Raw genomic sequence first — 15,336 nt, 5'->3', positions numbered from 1 at the left:
ATCACATGGAAAGTAGGGACACTTACCCCGGACACGTACGCCTGGTTCGCCGCTCTGTCATATATGTATCCTGAGAAAGTCTATAGCTGTTTACAATTATTGATGATTCGATTTCTTTTTCAGACGTGGCAGGAGCTGGACAGACGAATCACGGACACGGCCAACGAAGCCAAGGACAACGTCAGGTTCCTCTACACCCTGGAGAAATTCTGTGACCCCCTGTACAGCAGCGACCCGGTATGTGTATGCATTTTATCTTATACGCTTTGATTTAAAACAAAACAAAAAGAAAAGAAAAAGAAAGGTGGCTTTTACATTCTATTCAAAAGCAAGTAAGGCTGAATGAGAAAGGCTGTCTTTATTCACGAGGCATAGTATAGGCAAGCTTGTGTGCGTTACTGGAGAAACAGGCAAGACTGGATTTTTCACGCCAAACATTTGATTTATATCTTTCATCTTTAGGTCCATAGAAGAAGTCCCCTTGTAGGTTATACGCAGAGGTACTCTCATTCGTGAACTGGAGTACTTTGGGATGTTTTTACTTCCTTTGTTTTTATGTTTTGGGTTTTTGTCACATGTTGTTTGGTCGTTTGAGAGCAGATGAACCACACTTTTCTATCAGTTGTTTGAGTGTATGGACACTAGATTATCTTATGTGTTAAAATAGGCCTTATGTCAATCGCGGGGATATAGCTCAGTTGGTAGCGCGCTGGATTTGTATTCAGTTGGCCGCTGTCAGCGTGAGTTCGATCCCAGGTTCGGCGGAAATTTATTTCACAGAGTCAACTTTGTGTGCAGACTCTCTTCGGTGTCCGAACCTCCCCCCGTGTACACTACATTGGGTGTGCACGTTAAAGATCCCACGATTGACAAAAGAGTCTTTCCTGGCAAAATTGCTTAGGCACAGTTAATAATTGTCTACCTATACCCGTGTGACTTGGAATAATAGGCCGTGAAAGGTAAATATGCGCCGAAATGGCTGCAATCTACTGGCCGTATAAAATGTCATCTCACACGGCATCACTGCAGAGCGCCTAGAACTGTACCCACGGAATATGCGCGATATAAGACTCATTGATTGATTGATTGATTGATTATGTTTGTATGCTTGTTGTTCATAGGTGGGCATGCTGGAAGGTATCCCAGGCCTCATCAACGCCATCAGGATGATCCACAGCATCTCCCGATACTACAACACATCAGAGAGGATGACGTCTCTCTTCGTCAAGGTAAACATTTTTCCTCCGTTGAAAACCTATCTTTTGGGTTGCTACAGTAATACCTTTACTTTAATTGGTGAATTGGACCCAAACTGAGAAAATAGTTTCAAGGGGAGGCTAACATCTTGAATACAGCGGCTGTTTACCTTGTCAAAGTGTTGAATTTGTTTTCAACCTTATCACAATTGGTATTTGATACGTATTGTGGCAGTCAATGGGTTAATTCAACGAAATCTGCTGCTTAACTTCATAAATCCCATCTCCACGAAGCCCATACTGATGTTTCCTCTTTCTCTGTGCTTAGATCACCAATCAGATGATCATGCACAGCCTGCAAGTCCTTATCTTCATGAAGCCCATACTGATGTTTCCTCTTTCTCTGTGCTTAGATCACCAATCAGATGATCATGCACAGCCTGCAAGTCCTTATCTTCATGAAGCCCATACTGATGTTTCCTCTTTCTCTGTGCTTAGATCACCAATCAGATGATCATGCACAGCCTGCAAGTCCTTATCTTCATGAAGCCCATACTGATGTTTCCTCTTTCTCTGTGCTTAGATCACCAATCAGATGATCATGCACAGCCTGCAAGTCCTTATCTTCATGAAGCTTACGCTGATGCGAATATATCTCTGTCTTTCCTCTCTCTCATTGCAGATCACCAACAAGATGATCACAGTGTGCAAGTCGTACATCACTGTGCAGGACGGTCTCAAATAGCATAACATTGCTGAAGAGACTATAAACAATAATAACCAACCTCTCATTGCAGATCACCAACCAGATGATCACAGCGTGCAAGTCGTACATCACCGACGGGCGCGTGGAGACCGTGTGGTCCCAGGACGTGGTGATGGTGCGCAAGAAGCTGGAGGACTGCATCCACCTCAACGAGGAGTACCAGCGCTGCTTCCACAAGACCAAGAAGATGCTGGAGACCATGAAGAACGAGCGGCCTTTCGACTTCTCCGAGATGTACATCTTCGGCAAGTTTGACACCTTCACCCGCCGCCTCAAGAAGATTATCGAGATGTTTGACACTATGGAGATGTACTCCCATCTCGCCGAGTCCAAGATTGAACGTACGTTTTTGGTTGTTTTAAGCATGTCTTTATTCATCTTGGTTTCATAGAGGCGAACGTAAGTTGTTAGTTGTTTAAAAATCTGTTTATTTGGCTTGCTTGTGATTGTTGACGCAGTACACTTGGTGCCAACAAATAAAAGCAATTGATGGTCTTTTCGATGAAGTTATTAACAAATAACTTTAAGAGCTAGAAAATAATAGCAACAGACAGTCTGTGCAATTCAGTTACATGGCATTTACACAGCTACACAATGTGCTAGTTGCTTCAGTGTTTTATTCTCATAAGCCTCAAGTGCTTTCCGTAACTGGAGAGGCATAAAGGGAAGACAACCCATGATCACAAAAATGCCAATCCCTGTGTGTGTGCAGGCATGGAGCTGATGGCCAACAAGTTCTCTGTGATCGTGACGTCCATAAGGAAGAAGCCCTACGACTTCCTGGACCAGCGCAAGGCTGAGTTTGACCAGGACTTTGAAGATTTCAAGCGGCAGATCTCTGAACTCCATGTAAGTTGATGTACAGCAGGTGTTTATCGTGGGTACTTTCATGCTCGGGAAGTGTTCTTTTTATGCTTTGGAAGTGTACTTGTCATGCATTTTCATGCTTTGGAAGTGTACTCTTCATCTGATTCTGATCGTGTGCTGGAGTTTTGTTGCCCGGAGACACCATCTATACTTTGTCTGACCTGGAGTTTTGTTGCCCGGAGACACCATCTATACTTTGTCTGACCTCGAGTTTTGTTGTCCGGAGTCTGACCTCGAGTTTTGTTGCCCGGAGACACCATCTATACTTTGTCTGACCTCGAGTTTTGTTGCCCGGAGACACCATCTATACTTTGTCTGACCTGGAGTTCTGTTGCCCGGAGACACCATCTATACTTTGTCTGACCTCGAGTTTTGTTGCCCGGAGACACCATCTATACTTTGTCTGACCTGGAGTTTTGTTGCCCGGAGACACCATCTATACTTTGTCTGACCTGGAGTTTTGTTGCCCGGAGACACCATCTATTCTTTGTCTGACCTGGAGTTTTGTTGCCCGGAGACACCATCTATACTTTGTCTGACCTCGAGTTTTGTTGCCCGGAGACACCATCTATACTTTGTCTGACCTCGAGTTTTGTTGCCCGGAGACACCATCTATACTTTGTCTGACCTCGAGTTTTGTTGCCCGGAGACACCATCTATACTTTGTCTGACCTGGAGTTTTGTTGCCCGGAGACACCATCTATACTTTGTCTGACCTGGAGTTTTGTTGCCCGGGGACACCATCTATACTTTGTCTGACCTGGAGTTTTGTTGCCCGGAGACACCATCTATACTTTGTCTGACCTCGAGTTTTGTTGCCCGGAGACACCATCTATACTTTGTCTGACCTCGAGTTTTGTTGCCCGGAGACACCATCTATACTTTGTCTGACCTCGAGTTTTGTTGCCCGGAGACACCATCTATACTTTGTCTGACCTGGAGTTTTGTTGCCCGGAGACACCATCTATTCTTTGTCTGACCTGGAGTTTTGTTGCCCGGAGACGCCATCTATACTTTGTCTGACCTGGAGTTTTGTTGCTCGGAGACACCATCTATACTTTGTCTGACCTCAAGTTTTGTTGCCCGGAGACACCATCTATACTTTGTCTGACCTGGAGTTTTGTTGCCCGGAGACACCATCTATACTTTGTCTGACCTCGAGTTTTGTTGTCCGGAGACACCATCTATACTTTGTCTGACCTCGAGTTTTGTTGCCCGGAGACACCATCTATACTTTGTCTGACCTCGAGTTTTGTTTTAATTGTCTGTTTTTCTGGAAATGTCTGCGAAAATAAATCTCTCTCGTTCTCTTACCTCACACCACGACGCAGCCTTATACACGCTGGGGTTTTGGCATACACCGCAGGAAACGCTTAAACTTGAACAAAATCTCATAATGCAAAACTATTGCTGAAATGAACATGAAAACAACAACAAAAATGAAAAAAATAAAAGTACGTGTTGACATGTCCTTGAACCTCCACAGCCTTGGTCACGTAATATAAGCTTGTTTGCTTGAGTTCATGTATACTGTTAATTGTAACATGACATGTATTTTGAATACAATTTTGTTTAAACCAACCTCCACAGGCCGCCATCGTGGCGTTCATGGACGAGAACTTCGAGCGCATCACCAGCACCCAGCGCGCCCTGAGGCTGCTGAGGAAGTTCGAGAGCCTCAAGCTGCCCAACATGGGCATCCAGGAGAAGTACCAGCGCATCCTGCAACACTATAGCCGTGACGTGGAGATGGTTTCACGCACCTACCAGAAGAACAAGTCCGACCCGCCAGTAGCTCGTGACCTGCCCCCCATCGCTGGCAAGATCGCGTGGTCGCGACAACTGTTCCGGAGGATCCAGGAACCCATGGAGGTGTTCCAGCAGCACCAGGTCATCTTGCAGACCCCGGAGGCCAAGAAGATCATCAAGAACTTCAACAAGCTCGCCAAGGTCCTCTTGGAATTTGAGGTGCTCTACCACCGCGGCTGGCTCAGACAGGTTAGTGTTGAACTGGAATATTTTTAGTTTGTTTTGTTCCGTCTTTTCTTTTTTCTTTCAGACAGGTTATCGTTGACCTGCGAGGTTGTTTGTTGTTTTGTTCCGTCTTTTCTTTTTTCTTTCAGACAGGTTATCGTTGACCTGCGAGGTTGTTTGTTGTTTTGTTCCGTCTTTTCTTTTTTCTTTCAGACAGGTTATCGTTGACCTGCGAGGTTGTTTGTTGTTTTGTTCCGTCTGTTCTTTTTTCTTTCAGACAGGTTATCGTTGACCTGCGAGGTTGTTTGTTGTTTTGTTCCGTCTTTTCTTTTTTCTTTCAGACAGGTTATCGTTGACCTGCGAGGTTGTTTGTTGTTTTGTTCCGTCTGTTCTTTTTTCTTTCAGACAGGTTATCGTTGACCTGCGAGGTTGTTTGTTGTTTTGTTCCGTCTTTTCTTTTTTCTTTCAGACAGGTTATCGTTGACCTGCGAGGTTGTTTGTTGTTTTGTTCCGTCTGTTCTTTTTTCTTTCAGACAGGTTATCGTTGACCTGCGAGGTTGTTTGTTGTTTTGTTCCGTCTGTTCTTTTTTCTTTCAGACAGGTTATCGTTGACCTGCGAGGTTGTTTGTTGTTTTGTTCCGTCTGTTCTTTTTTCTTTCAGACAGGTTATCGTTGACCTGCGAGGTTGTTTGTTGTTTTGTTCCGTCTGTTCTTTTTTCTTTCAGACAGGTTATCGTTGACCTGCGAGGTTGTTTGTTGTTTTGTTCCGTCTTTTCTTTTTCCTTTCTGAACCCTTTTGTATTTTCTCCCTTCTTTCTTCTTCTCTTTCTTTACAATACAATACAATACAATACAATACAATAATCTTTATTCATCTCTAAAAGAGAAATTACAAGCTTGACTGTGTGTCTGTAAAATCAATCAATCAATCAATCAATCAACCATGCATGTAGTAACATTCACATCGCATATTCACATCATAGCGTTACACGCAAACATTGTACCCACACACTTACTAAAATAAGCCTACAAATAGAAGCAATGCATTGCCTGTTTAAAATGCTTGTTCATGTGTGTTTGTCTGTCGTCATCTCTCAATATTCTCCTCTCAGTCAACTAAAGTTACATTCTACAACTAGTTACAATAAACAGACTTGTGATAAAGTTTTTTTACCTCTCCTTGGCGGTCTTTTCCATGTGTCAATTGTGACAGGTTGAGGCAGCCAAGGCCGGTCTTCAGGCCTCCCTGCTGGTGCGTCACCCAGAGACCAAGGAGCTCTTCGTCAACTTCGACACCCAGATCCTGATCATGATTCGAGAGACGGAGTGCATGGCTCGTCTGGGCCTGGAGATCCCTCCTGCTGCCAAGATGATGAGGGCACGCCAGACAGAGTTCAAGACTCTCTACAACGGCCTTATGGTGAGATGCAGCTTCAGCTTGTGCTTCTGTCTTTAGTTCTTCGTTTTGACACATAGTTGTGTGTGAGAGTATTGGGGCCAAGAGTATGATGGCCTAACTGCCAAAGGAAAGTACCAAAAATACAGAAAATATCCTAGATAACATCGTGTACTTCCTTTAAAACTATGATTTCGTATCCACACTTGTGTGGTAGATGTAGATACAAGATGAATGACGAATTTCTCTCTGGGTCTGTCTATTCCTTTTTACGCTTTGCACATCATTTCGGGGGTCCATCCCGTCAACAAATACGTCCTTGAAAGTGAAAATATAATTTCTTCGCCACAGGTCAATCTCGTGACGTATACATTAATTTCATCTGTTTGGCACTAACCTTACATAACTTACTCTCCCCACAACAGATGATGCTGGAAGAGAACAAGCGGGTGCGTAACAAAATCCCGGCGGCCTTCGAAGCGCTGATGGGTCTTCACATCGCCAAGCTGGACGACATCATCGAGCCTGGCCTCACCACGCTCTCTTGGAGCTCCACCCAGATCTCCGAGTACATCTCCAAGGTCTACGCCGCCCTGGGAGATCTGGAGCTGCTGATGGACCGCGTGCACGACGTCACAGAGTTCCGCATCGACGCCATCCTCAAGGACATGGCCAGCACAACGCTTTGCGAGCTGCCTGAGGATGAGCCGTGGACTGTGGATAAGTTCATCGGGAACACCCAGGTGGGTGCAGGGTTTGAGACTGTGTGTGGAAAGTGTATGTTTTGACAAAAGCCATGGTGCGCGTAGTTCATTTGTAAACGGACTTTTTTAATAGCTTCTGCGAACGCTGAACATACAATTAAGCTGATAACTAAATGCACAAATAGTGAGTTTTGTAGAAAGTGACCGACACTTTAAAGATATCAAACTTGAAGACGTCTTTACCTTTAAACATTTTTTTTTTAAAGACGCGCCAAGTTACACTTCTAGTGCTGTTCAAATTCATTATTTGACAAGCAAGTGTTGAGAATATAATTATGCCCCACAAATTAACGCACTAGAATAACAGTTATACAGTTGGTTATCATATTTGTGACACGGACTTGAAAATAACCTTTTTGTCACCGTCTCATATTGAAATGGAAAGTGGTAGATGTTGAGCGCCAGAAAATGAACTCACTAGAAAAACAAAGTTATACTGGTAATGTCATTTGTGACAAGGACATGAACATTTCACCTTTTGTCAATGTCTCATATTGACATGAAAAACTTCACCGTTTATCATCGTCTCATAATTGACATGGAATGTGACAGATGCTGAGCGCCAAAGGAGCACACACACTGCAGACCAAGAGTCAGACGGTGGAGGAGGCAGCCAACGAGCTCATCAACATGCTGGTAAACATCGAACCTCCAGAGGACAAGGCTGAAGACGCCGACGAGGAGGATGCTGGCTTCGATGAGGAAGAGCAAGAGGGTATGTGGTTTGGGTTGTTGTTACATTTAGTCAAGTTTTGACTAAATGTTTTAACATAGAGGGGGGAATCGAGACGAGGGTCGTGGTGTATGTGTGTGTGTGTAGGTGTGTGTGTGTGAGTGTGTGTGTGTAGGTGTGTGTGTGTGTGTGTGTGTCTCTGTGTGTGTGTAGAGCGATTCAGACTAAACTACTGGGCCGATCTTTATGAAATTTGACATGAGAGTTCCTGGGTATGATATCCCCAGACGTTTTTTTCATTTTTTCGATAAATACCTTTGATGACGTCATATCCGGCTTTTTGTAAAAGTTGAGGCGGCACTGTCACACCCTCATTTTTCAATTAAATTGATTGCAATTTTGGCAAAGCAATCTTCGACAAAGGCCGGGGTTTGGTATTGCATTTCAGCTTGGTGGCTTAAAAGCTAATGAGTGAGTTTGGTCATTAAAAATCGGAAACTTGTAATTAAAATTATTGTTTTATTAAACGATCCAAAAACAATTTCATCTTATTCTTCGTCATTTTCTGATTCCAAAAACATATACATATGTTATATTTGGATTAAAAACAATCTCTGAAAATTAAAAATATAAAAATTATGATCAAAATTAAATTTCCGAAATCGATTTAAAAACTATTTCATCTTATTCCTTGTCGGTTCCTGATTCCAAAAACATATAGATATGATATGTTTGGATTAAAAACACGCTCAGAAAGTTAAAACGAAGAGAGGTACAGTAAAGCGTGCTATGAAGCACAGCGCAACCGCTGCCGCGCCAAACAGGCTCGTCACTTTCACTGCCTTTTGCACTAGCGGCGGACTACGTTCAGTTTCATTCTGTGAGTTCCACAGCTTGACTAAATGTAGTAATTTCGCCTTACGCGACTTGTTTTTGTTGTTGTTGTTGTTGTGTGTGTGTACGTGAGGGGGTGGGGGGATGGGGGTGGGGAGGGGGTGCTGCGTGCGTGTGTGTGTATGTGTGTTGGTGCGGTGTCTGTGTGTACGTGTCTGTTTGCCTGTCTGTCGCTCTGTGTATGTCAGTTTATGTGTGTGTATGTCTTGTATCCGTCTGGAAAAAAAGAGATAGAGAAAGGGTAACCGACGGACAGAGACGGAGAAAAAGACAAAGAAAAGCACAAATAACCGGTCAAGAAAACCAGAAAGTGGAAATGTACATTAAAGAAGAGTCACAGCATAGAAAGACCTCGAATTACATGTTCAAATCCAAAAACAACAGTTTGTTCAGAATAGTAATTTCAAAATACTGTTTCACTCTAAAAAAAAAAAACGCCTTGGTCACAAATCCCTCAGGTACAGACGAGCAAGCAGAGAAAGAGGCGCCGGACACAGCCAGAGAAGAGTCCCGAGCCACGTCACGTGCAGGGAGCCGCAAGTCGCGCCCCCTGTCGTCCAAGGCCACGGCCATCGCCAAGCGCAAGAAGGAGATGCGCGAGAACATCGAGGAGTCGGCCATGGAGCTACTCATCCACTTCAACAACCGCAACCTGGACGCCCTGCTCAGGTGTGTGCGCAACGTGCTGGAGAGCCTCCGCAAGCGCATCACTTCTAGCTCTATGGCCCTCTACATCGGTGAGTTATTTGTTGTGTTTTGGCCAACTAGGACATTTTACATAGATCGAGACAGTCATTGTTCTCTGAGACCATTATGGCCCACTACTTCGGTTAGTTATATGTTATTTGTTGTTGTTTTGCCAAATAGGACATTTTTACATAAAATTAGACAGTCATTGTTTTCCAAGAACTTGCTGGCACTCAAATATGCACTCTTTTGCAGTCTCGGCCGGCCGCCTAAGCTTTTTAACTGACATATATTTTAAAGGTTTCATTTTATAATTTGGAAAGTTTTTTTGAAAGGGCAATTTGTAAGCTTAAATTTTCATGATTTAATATTGTTTTGAAATGGAAGGAACTTATAATGCTTGATATTTTGTGATTTGGTACACTTTGTAATGACAATTTTAAATGCTTTAAATATAATAGTGTTGTAAAGCTTGAACTTTTTCATTTGGTAGGGATTTTAAAAGGGCAATCTTTAGCTTGAATTTTAATGTTTTGATATTCATTTTGTTCAAATAAACTTATAATGCTTGAAATTGCAATCCAACTCACAAATGTGACTTCCAATCTTCAGGTGAAGGGTCATTGTACGGCGACGCCAAGAAAGACAGCCGGCCGTTCTTCCGCACCAACGCCACCCTGGCCATCCCCAACATCGTCATGGTGCCCGCCCTGGACGAGGTGCAGCAAGGACTCAACAAGGCCGTCCAGTGCATCATCTCCTCCAGCAAGGGCGTGGCCCAGTGGAGCAAGGAGAGGAAACGGGTTGTCAAGGTATGTTGTTGTGGAAAGATGGCTACACGATATATGTGACTCTCCACCACGAAATGAGTCGCATGTCACCTCGCGCGGTTCTGCGCTAGGCTTAATACAAGTCCGGGGAGTGTCTGGTAACAGTGTGAGGGTCACCTTAGTCACAGGCTTATAACTCAAACAGTTTTCGCTCTTTTCTAAAACGGTTTTCACCACTGGATAGAGCATAAAAAAACTCTTCAGGAAAATGTAAAAATATGAAAATCATGCAAAGGTGACATGCGACTCATACCGTCGTGGAGGGTCACATATGTGGTACTGTATTTGTTTGTATCTCACAGACTTAACACCAAGACAGATTTACACGTCTCACTGTTATTGTGTTACACAAAGCTCTTGTTCCTCTCTCTGTCAGCGCCCACCAGAGCGCAACCTCAGTGACATTGTTTTTCAGAGATGATTCAACCATAGTTCATGTCTCTGTTTTTCACCCCCGCCAGAGCGCACACCCTCAGTTGCATCACCTTTCAAGGATGATTCAGCTATATCTCCTGTCTCTTTTATCCTCAGCCAGAGCGCACGGCCTCAGGTTTAGCCATAGTTCCTCTCTCTTTCAGCCCCCACAGAGCACACAGCTTCAGTGACCCTTATTTTTAAAGATGATTCAGCCCAAGTCAGAGCGCACAGCCTCGTGACATCACCTTTCAATGATGATTCAGCCATATTCCTCTCTCTTTTAGCCCAATTCCAAGTCAGAGCGTACAGACTCAATGACATTGCTTTTCAAAGATGATTCAACCACATTCCTCTCTCTTTTCAGCCCCCGCCAATGCGCACAGACTCAATGACAGGCGAGATGGAGCGTCGTGCCAGTGTGGGAAGCAACGCCGGTCTGTCCGAGCACTCCCACCCTGCTGCTGGCGGCAAGGATGGTGAGCCTTCTGTGGAGAGCTACACCATCCAACAGCAGCTCAAGAACTACTTCAAGTCCGTGTCTGAAAACAAAGAAATCGCCAAGCTGGCCTCGCTGCTTTCTACCTCCATCAACTCCAACAAGAAGGTGAGAGCCTGAAAGCTGTTTGGGGTTGTGTACGTACGTGTTTGTGACGTTAGGTCTAATGTGGCAGCTTCGTATGTCAATGTAAACTGAACAAAGATAGAGCAATGAGTATCTCTTATTAACTCGAAATAAGAGTGCCCTCCCGCACCACATTTTTATCACACCAAATGTTTAAAGTGTCAGTTCGTCCGTGCTGCTTCTATATTCTGTTTTACTAGGCATGCGACGCGAGTCTCAACTGCCAGATTCTGATGATAAATTTCAGATTCAAATAAAATATAAAACCAAGGGAACAGAAGAATAGCGACAGATACTGAAATTAACTATCATTGTTGTTACCAGTTGTTCAGTGTCTCATCCACAAACACATCTATTCTCGCAGGAGGTTACGACGGCGCTGGAGCAGTTCTCTCACTACAACGCCATCTGGGAGAAGGATCGCGAGGCCGACCTGGAAGAGTTTCTCAAGGACGACCCCAAGCTACCCGAGTTTGAGGCTCAGGTGAAGAACTACGAGGAGCTGGAGGTGGAGATCATGGGACTGGCCGAGTTCTACGACGTGGGACCCATCGCTCTCTACACAGGTCAGTATACTTGGATAGGAGTTGACACAGAGGCAAATGATCTGGGGTCTGGAGACGAAGAGAGGATGGTTGACAAAAAGTAAATGTTGTAAATGATGACCAAAAGCAGACTTTGCAGATCATAAATCTAAGAAAGATTTGACGCACTGGACAGTATAAGTAGGCTGTTCCATTATCATTTGGAATCTCATAAACGGAAACACATACCAAAACAAAACGACGCAAACTCTGGAACTTTATCTTTTGTGTCAAACTTACAAATGTCACATTTTTTTACGGCTTGATCTTGTATTTAACGCCATATCGCCAGGAGCCTGGATTCTAAATAATAATGGAACAGCCCTCGTATTTGCCATCCCGCTTTATGTCTGCAGTGCCTAACTAAAATTAACCAAATGATATATTAAGAGACAGTGTGTAAACTTTATTTGTGAATTTCAGAACATTCGATGAATATCCTCAACTTGGCCTATTGAATTAAGGAGGATACATCATACAGTATTTTAACCCCGACTTTGCATATTCAATTTCAGAGGATCTCAAGCTGGGTCTGACGACGGAGACCAAGGCGTGGCGCATGCACTACGGCAAGAACTGCAACAAGCGCTACAGCACGGAGATGGAGGAGATCTTCAACTTCATCGAGGACATGCAGAAGCGTCTCGGTCGCCCCATCAAGGACCTGGACGACATCCGCCACGCCATGGCGTCTCTCAAGGACATCCGTGAGAATGAGATCCGCATCGACATGTCCATCGGGCCCATTGAGGTGTGGGGATGTAGATTGAGTTTGTGGTGGTGGTTGCGTGAAGGGTGGGGGTGGGGTTGTGATAGATGGGGGCGTGTGTGTGTGTGTGTGTGTGTGTGTGTGTGTGTGTGTGTGTGTGTGTGTGTGTGTGTGTGTGTGTGTGTGTGTGTGTGTCTGTGTTTGTTTGTGTGTGTGTGTTTGTGTGTGTGTTTGTGTGTGTGTGTGTGTATGTGTGGGCGTGTGCGTGTGTGTGTTTGTGTGTGTGTGACAGAAAGAGATAGAGAGAGAGAGTGATTGTGTTCTTATTTATAAGCTCAGGATCGATTGTGTTGAATTCGATTTTGTAAAGCGGCATCTTATTAAAGAGTTCCCAGTTGTGTTGATCGCCTTTTGACTACAGCAGGGCGCATCTTTGTACATTGACACAGTGAGAGACACAATAAAACAAAATTCCAGCGTCCTATTCAGGTAGATAATTTTCTGTTGATTTGGTCAAGCCAACCCAATAAGACTTGCCACTCCCCATTATGACTCCGTTTGATACGGATACGGATAATAATAAGATTGTATATAGTCCTGTGAGGTAACCCTCATCGAAATTCGAGCTGCTTTCTCACTGGGGAAAGCAAGCTGCCATACAGTACTGCGCTTCCTAGGTTTTTTTTTCTTCCGGCGTGCGTGTATTCATGTTTCCAAGCTGCTCATCTGAACTTTTAAGAGCACCCTCAAAACACACCTATCACTACTCCTCCTACCCGGCCTCACCGCTCTGTCCCCCTCTTCCCTCCCCACAGGAGTCGTACGCCATGCTGAACAAACACGAGCTGCCCATGGTGCGAGAGGAAGCGGAGCGTTGCGACACGCTTCGTTACTCGTGGGAGCGCCTGCAGGCCCAGGCCGCTGAGGTCTCCACCCACCTCCTCACCGTCCAGCCCCAGTTCAAGGCGGAGCTCATCGAGAACGTCAAGGGCTTCATCACGGAGACTAGCGACTACTACGAAAACTATGACGAGGTGAGTCGTTGTTTGTATCGCTGTCTTTGTGTTTGTTCCGTGAGTAAATGCGATGTAGGACCAAAAGAAAACTGTCCATGTTAATGCATAATGAAAATGGACAAAAAAGTTATCTTATCTTATCTTATCTTATCTTATCTTATCTTATCTTATCTTATCTTATCTTATCTTATCTTATCTTATCTTATCTTATCTTATCTTAACATTTATAAGCGAAAATTCGTATTATTGTGCTGTCCTTGTATCGGTGAATACAGAATTCTTTTGTTTTTCAGCTCTGTTCATCTCACCACAGTCACTTTGTTATTTAGATTTATTTTGTCTTGTCTTGTCTTGTCTGCTCTTGTCTTATCTTATCTTATCTTGTCATCTATTGTGTGATGAGGAGAGTGTGAATGATTGAGTTGGTTACTGCGAACAACTGAGTAACTCATCGTTTGTTTGATTTTTGAGCTGGTGATAGCATGGTTTTGGTTTAATATTTCCCAGAGTTTTTGTGGTTTTGTTTGTTTTTTTGCGTTTATATTTAGTGTTTTTGTTTTTTTTTACTTTAAAAGGAAGCGTGGAATGGATTTGTTTGTTACTGTTTGCATATGACTCGATAGATAGACAGTAAGGGAAAATAAAATCTCAGCAGGGTTTGTTGGTGGTGCTTTAAGTATTCATCGACTAATACATTACACGATAAACATTTCGAAAATGTTGTTGTTTGTTCCTAAAGCTCACTTAAACGTTTATATCCACAGACTCAAAGTTGTTGATTGTTCCTGAAGCTGATTTAAACGTTTTAAATCCACAGGCTCAAAGTTGTTGATTGTTCCTGAATCTCATTTAAACGTTTTAAATCCACAGGCTCAAAGTTGTTGATTGTTCCTGAATCTCATTTAAACGTTTTAAATCCACAGGCTCAAAGTTGTTGATTGTTCCTGAAGCTCATTTAAACGTTTTAAATCCACAGGCTGGGCCCATGGTGCCAGGAGTACCGCCTCGGGAGGCATCCGACAGACTAATCATCTACCAGAACACCTTCGACACGCTCTACCGCAAGTACGTCACCTACACAGGCGGAGAAGAGCTGTTCGGCCTGCAGGTGACGGAGTACCCGCGCTTGCTGCAGATCAAGAAGGAACTCAACCTGCTGCAGAAGCTGTACGGTCTTTACAACAACGTCATTGACACCGTCAACGGCTACTACGACATTCCGTGGCAGGAAGTCAACATTGACAAGATTAACACGGAGCTGCAAGAGTTCCAAAATAGGTGAGTTAAAGAAAATAGTTTTGAGCGTGTTCTGAATGGGGTGTTTGTTGTCTTGCAGTGCTCGTATAGTGTCATGCTTCAGTGTGTTTCTCTAAGTCGACACTTGTGACGTCGATCGCCTTGAAGTAATTTGAATGCAAGATGTATGCTTTCGTACATGCCTGCTTGTAAGAGAAGTTTTACTGAAAATCATACTTTGTTTTGAAATTGAGACAGTACGTTTTTTGTAATCTGTATGCCTGAAATACGACTTTTGCAGTGGGTATAAAACCAAAACTAAATCTTCTGGGTTGCTACACGTTTTCAAGGCAAGTTCTTTAAAATGACTTGTCATAATTTTGCAGTTAGCGTGGTGTTCATGGGTTGACCACACGCTCACCTCTTCTCTCTTTCTCTCCAGATGTCGGAAGCTTCCCAAGGCACTCAAGGACTGGCCCGCGTTCGAGGACTTGAAGAAAACTATTGATGATTTCAACGAGATGGTGCCCCTACTGGAGCTGATGGCCAACAAGGCCATGAAGCCACGTCACTGGCAGCGTATGGCTGACGTCACGGGGCACGTCTTTGACATTGAGGGAGACAACTTCACTCTCAGGAACATCCTGGAGGCGCCACTGCTGCAGTTCAAAGAGGAGATTGAGGTAGGTGACTCGAAAGCGGCGT

The 15,336-nt window shown here is 44.0% G+C and overlaps 1 protein-coding gene across 4 annotated transcripts in view; it reads left to right on the top strand.

The window, feature by feature from the left end:
• The window catches only part of LOC138962038 (dynein axonemal heavy chain 5-like), a 115,296-nt gene that overhangs the window by 40,974 nt on the left and 58,986 nt on the right, over positions 1-15,336 (top strand). For all 4 annotated transcript variants that reach the window (XM_070333735.1, XM_070333742.1, XM_070333751.1 and 1 more), the window contains 16 exons: positions 124-237; positions 1,122-1,229; positions 1,994-2,303; positions 2,675-2,811; positions 4,420-4,827; positions 6,017-6,223; positions 6,625-6,942; positions 7,516-7,678; positions 8,989-9,267; positions 9,830-10,029; positions 10,829-11,068; positions 11,451-11,652; positions 12,186-12,421; positions 13,195-13,413; positions 14,372-14,673; positions 15,074-15,314. In XM_070333735.1, the coding sequence (XP_070189836.1) occupies positions 124-237; positions 1,122-1,229; positions 1,994-2,303; positions 2,675-2,811; positions 4,420-4,827; positions 6,017-6,223; positions 6,625-6,942; positions 7,516-7,678; positions 8,989-9,267; positions 9,830-10,029; positions 10,829-11,068; positions 11,451-11,652; positions 12,186-12,421; positions 13,195-13,413; positions 14,372-14,673; positions 15,074-15,314 (3,684 nt within the window). The remainder of the gene's footprint in view (positions 1-123; positions 238-1,121; positions 1,230-1,993; positions 2,304-2,674; positions 2,812-4,419; positions 4,828-6,016; positions 6,224-6,624; positions 6,943-7,515; positions 7,679-8,988; positions 9,268-9,829; positions 10,030-10,828; positions 11,069-11,450; positions 11,653-12,185; positions 12,422-13,194; positions 13,414-14,371; positions 14,674-15,073; positions 15,315-15,336) is intronic.

Source organism: Littorina saxatilis, linkage group LG1 (assembly GCF_037325665.1).
Source record: "Littorina saxatilis isolate snail1 linkage group LG1, US_GU_Lsax_2.0, whole genome shotgun sequence".
In the NCBI taxonomy this organism is placed as follows: Eukaryota; Metazoa; Mollusca; class Gastropoda; order Littorinimorpha; family Littorinidae; genus Littorina; species Littorina saxatilis.
The sequence above is the reverse complement of the archived record's forward strand: the minus strand, read 5'-3'. Positions and strand labels throughout refer to the sequence as shown.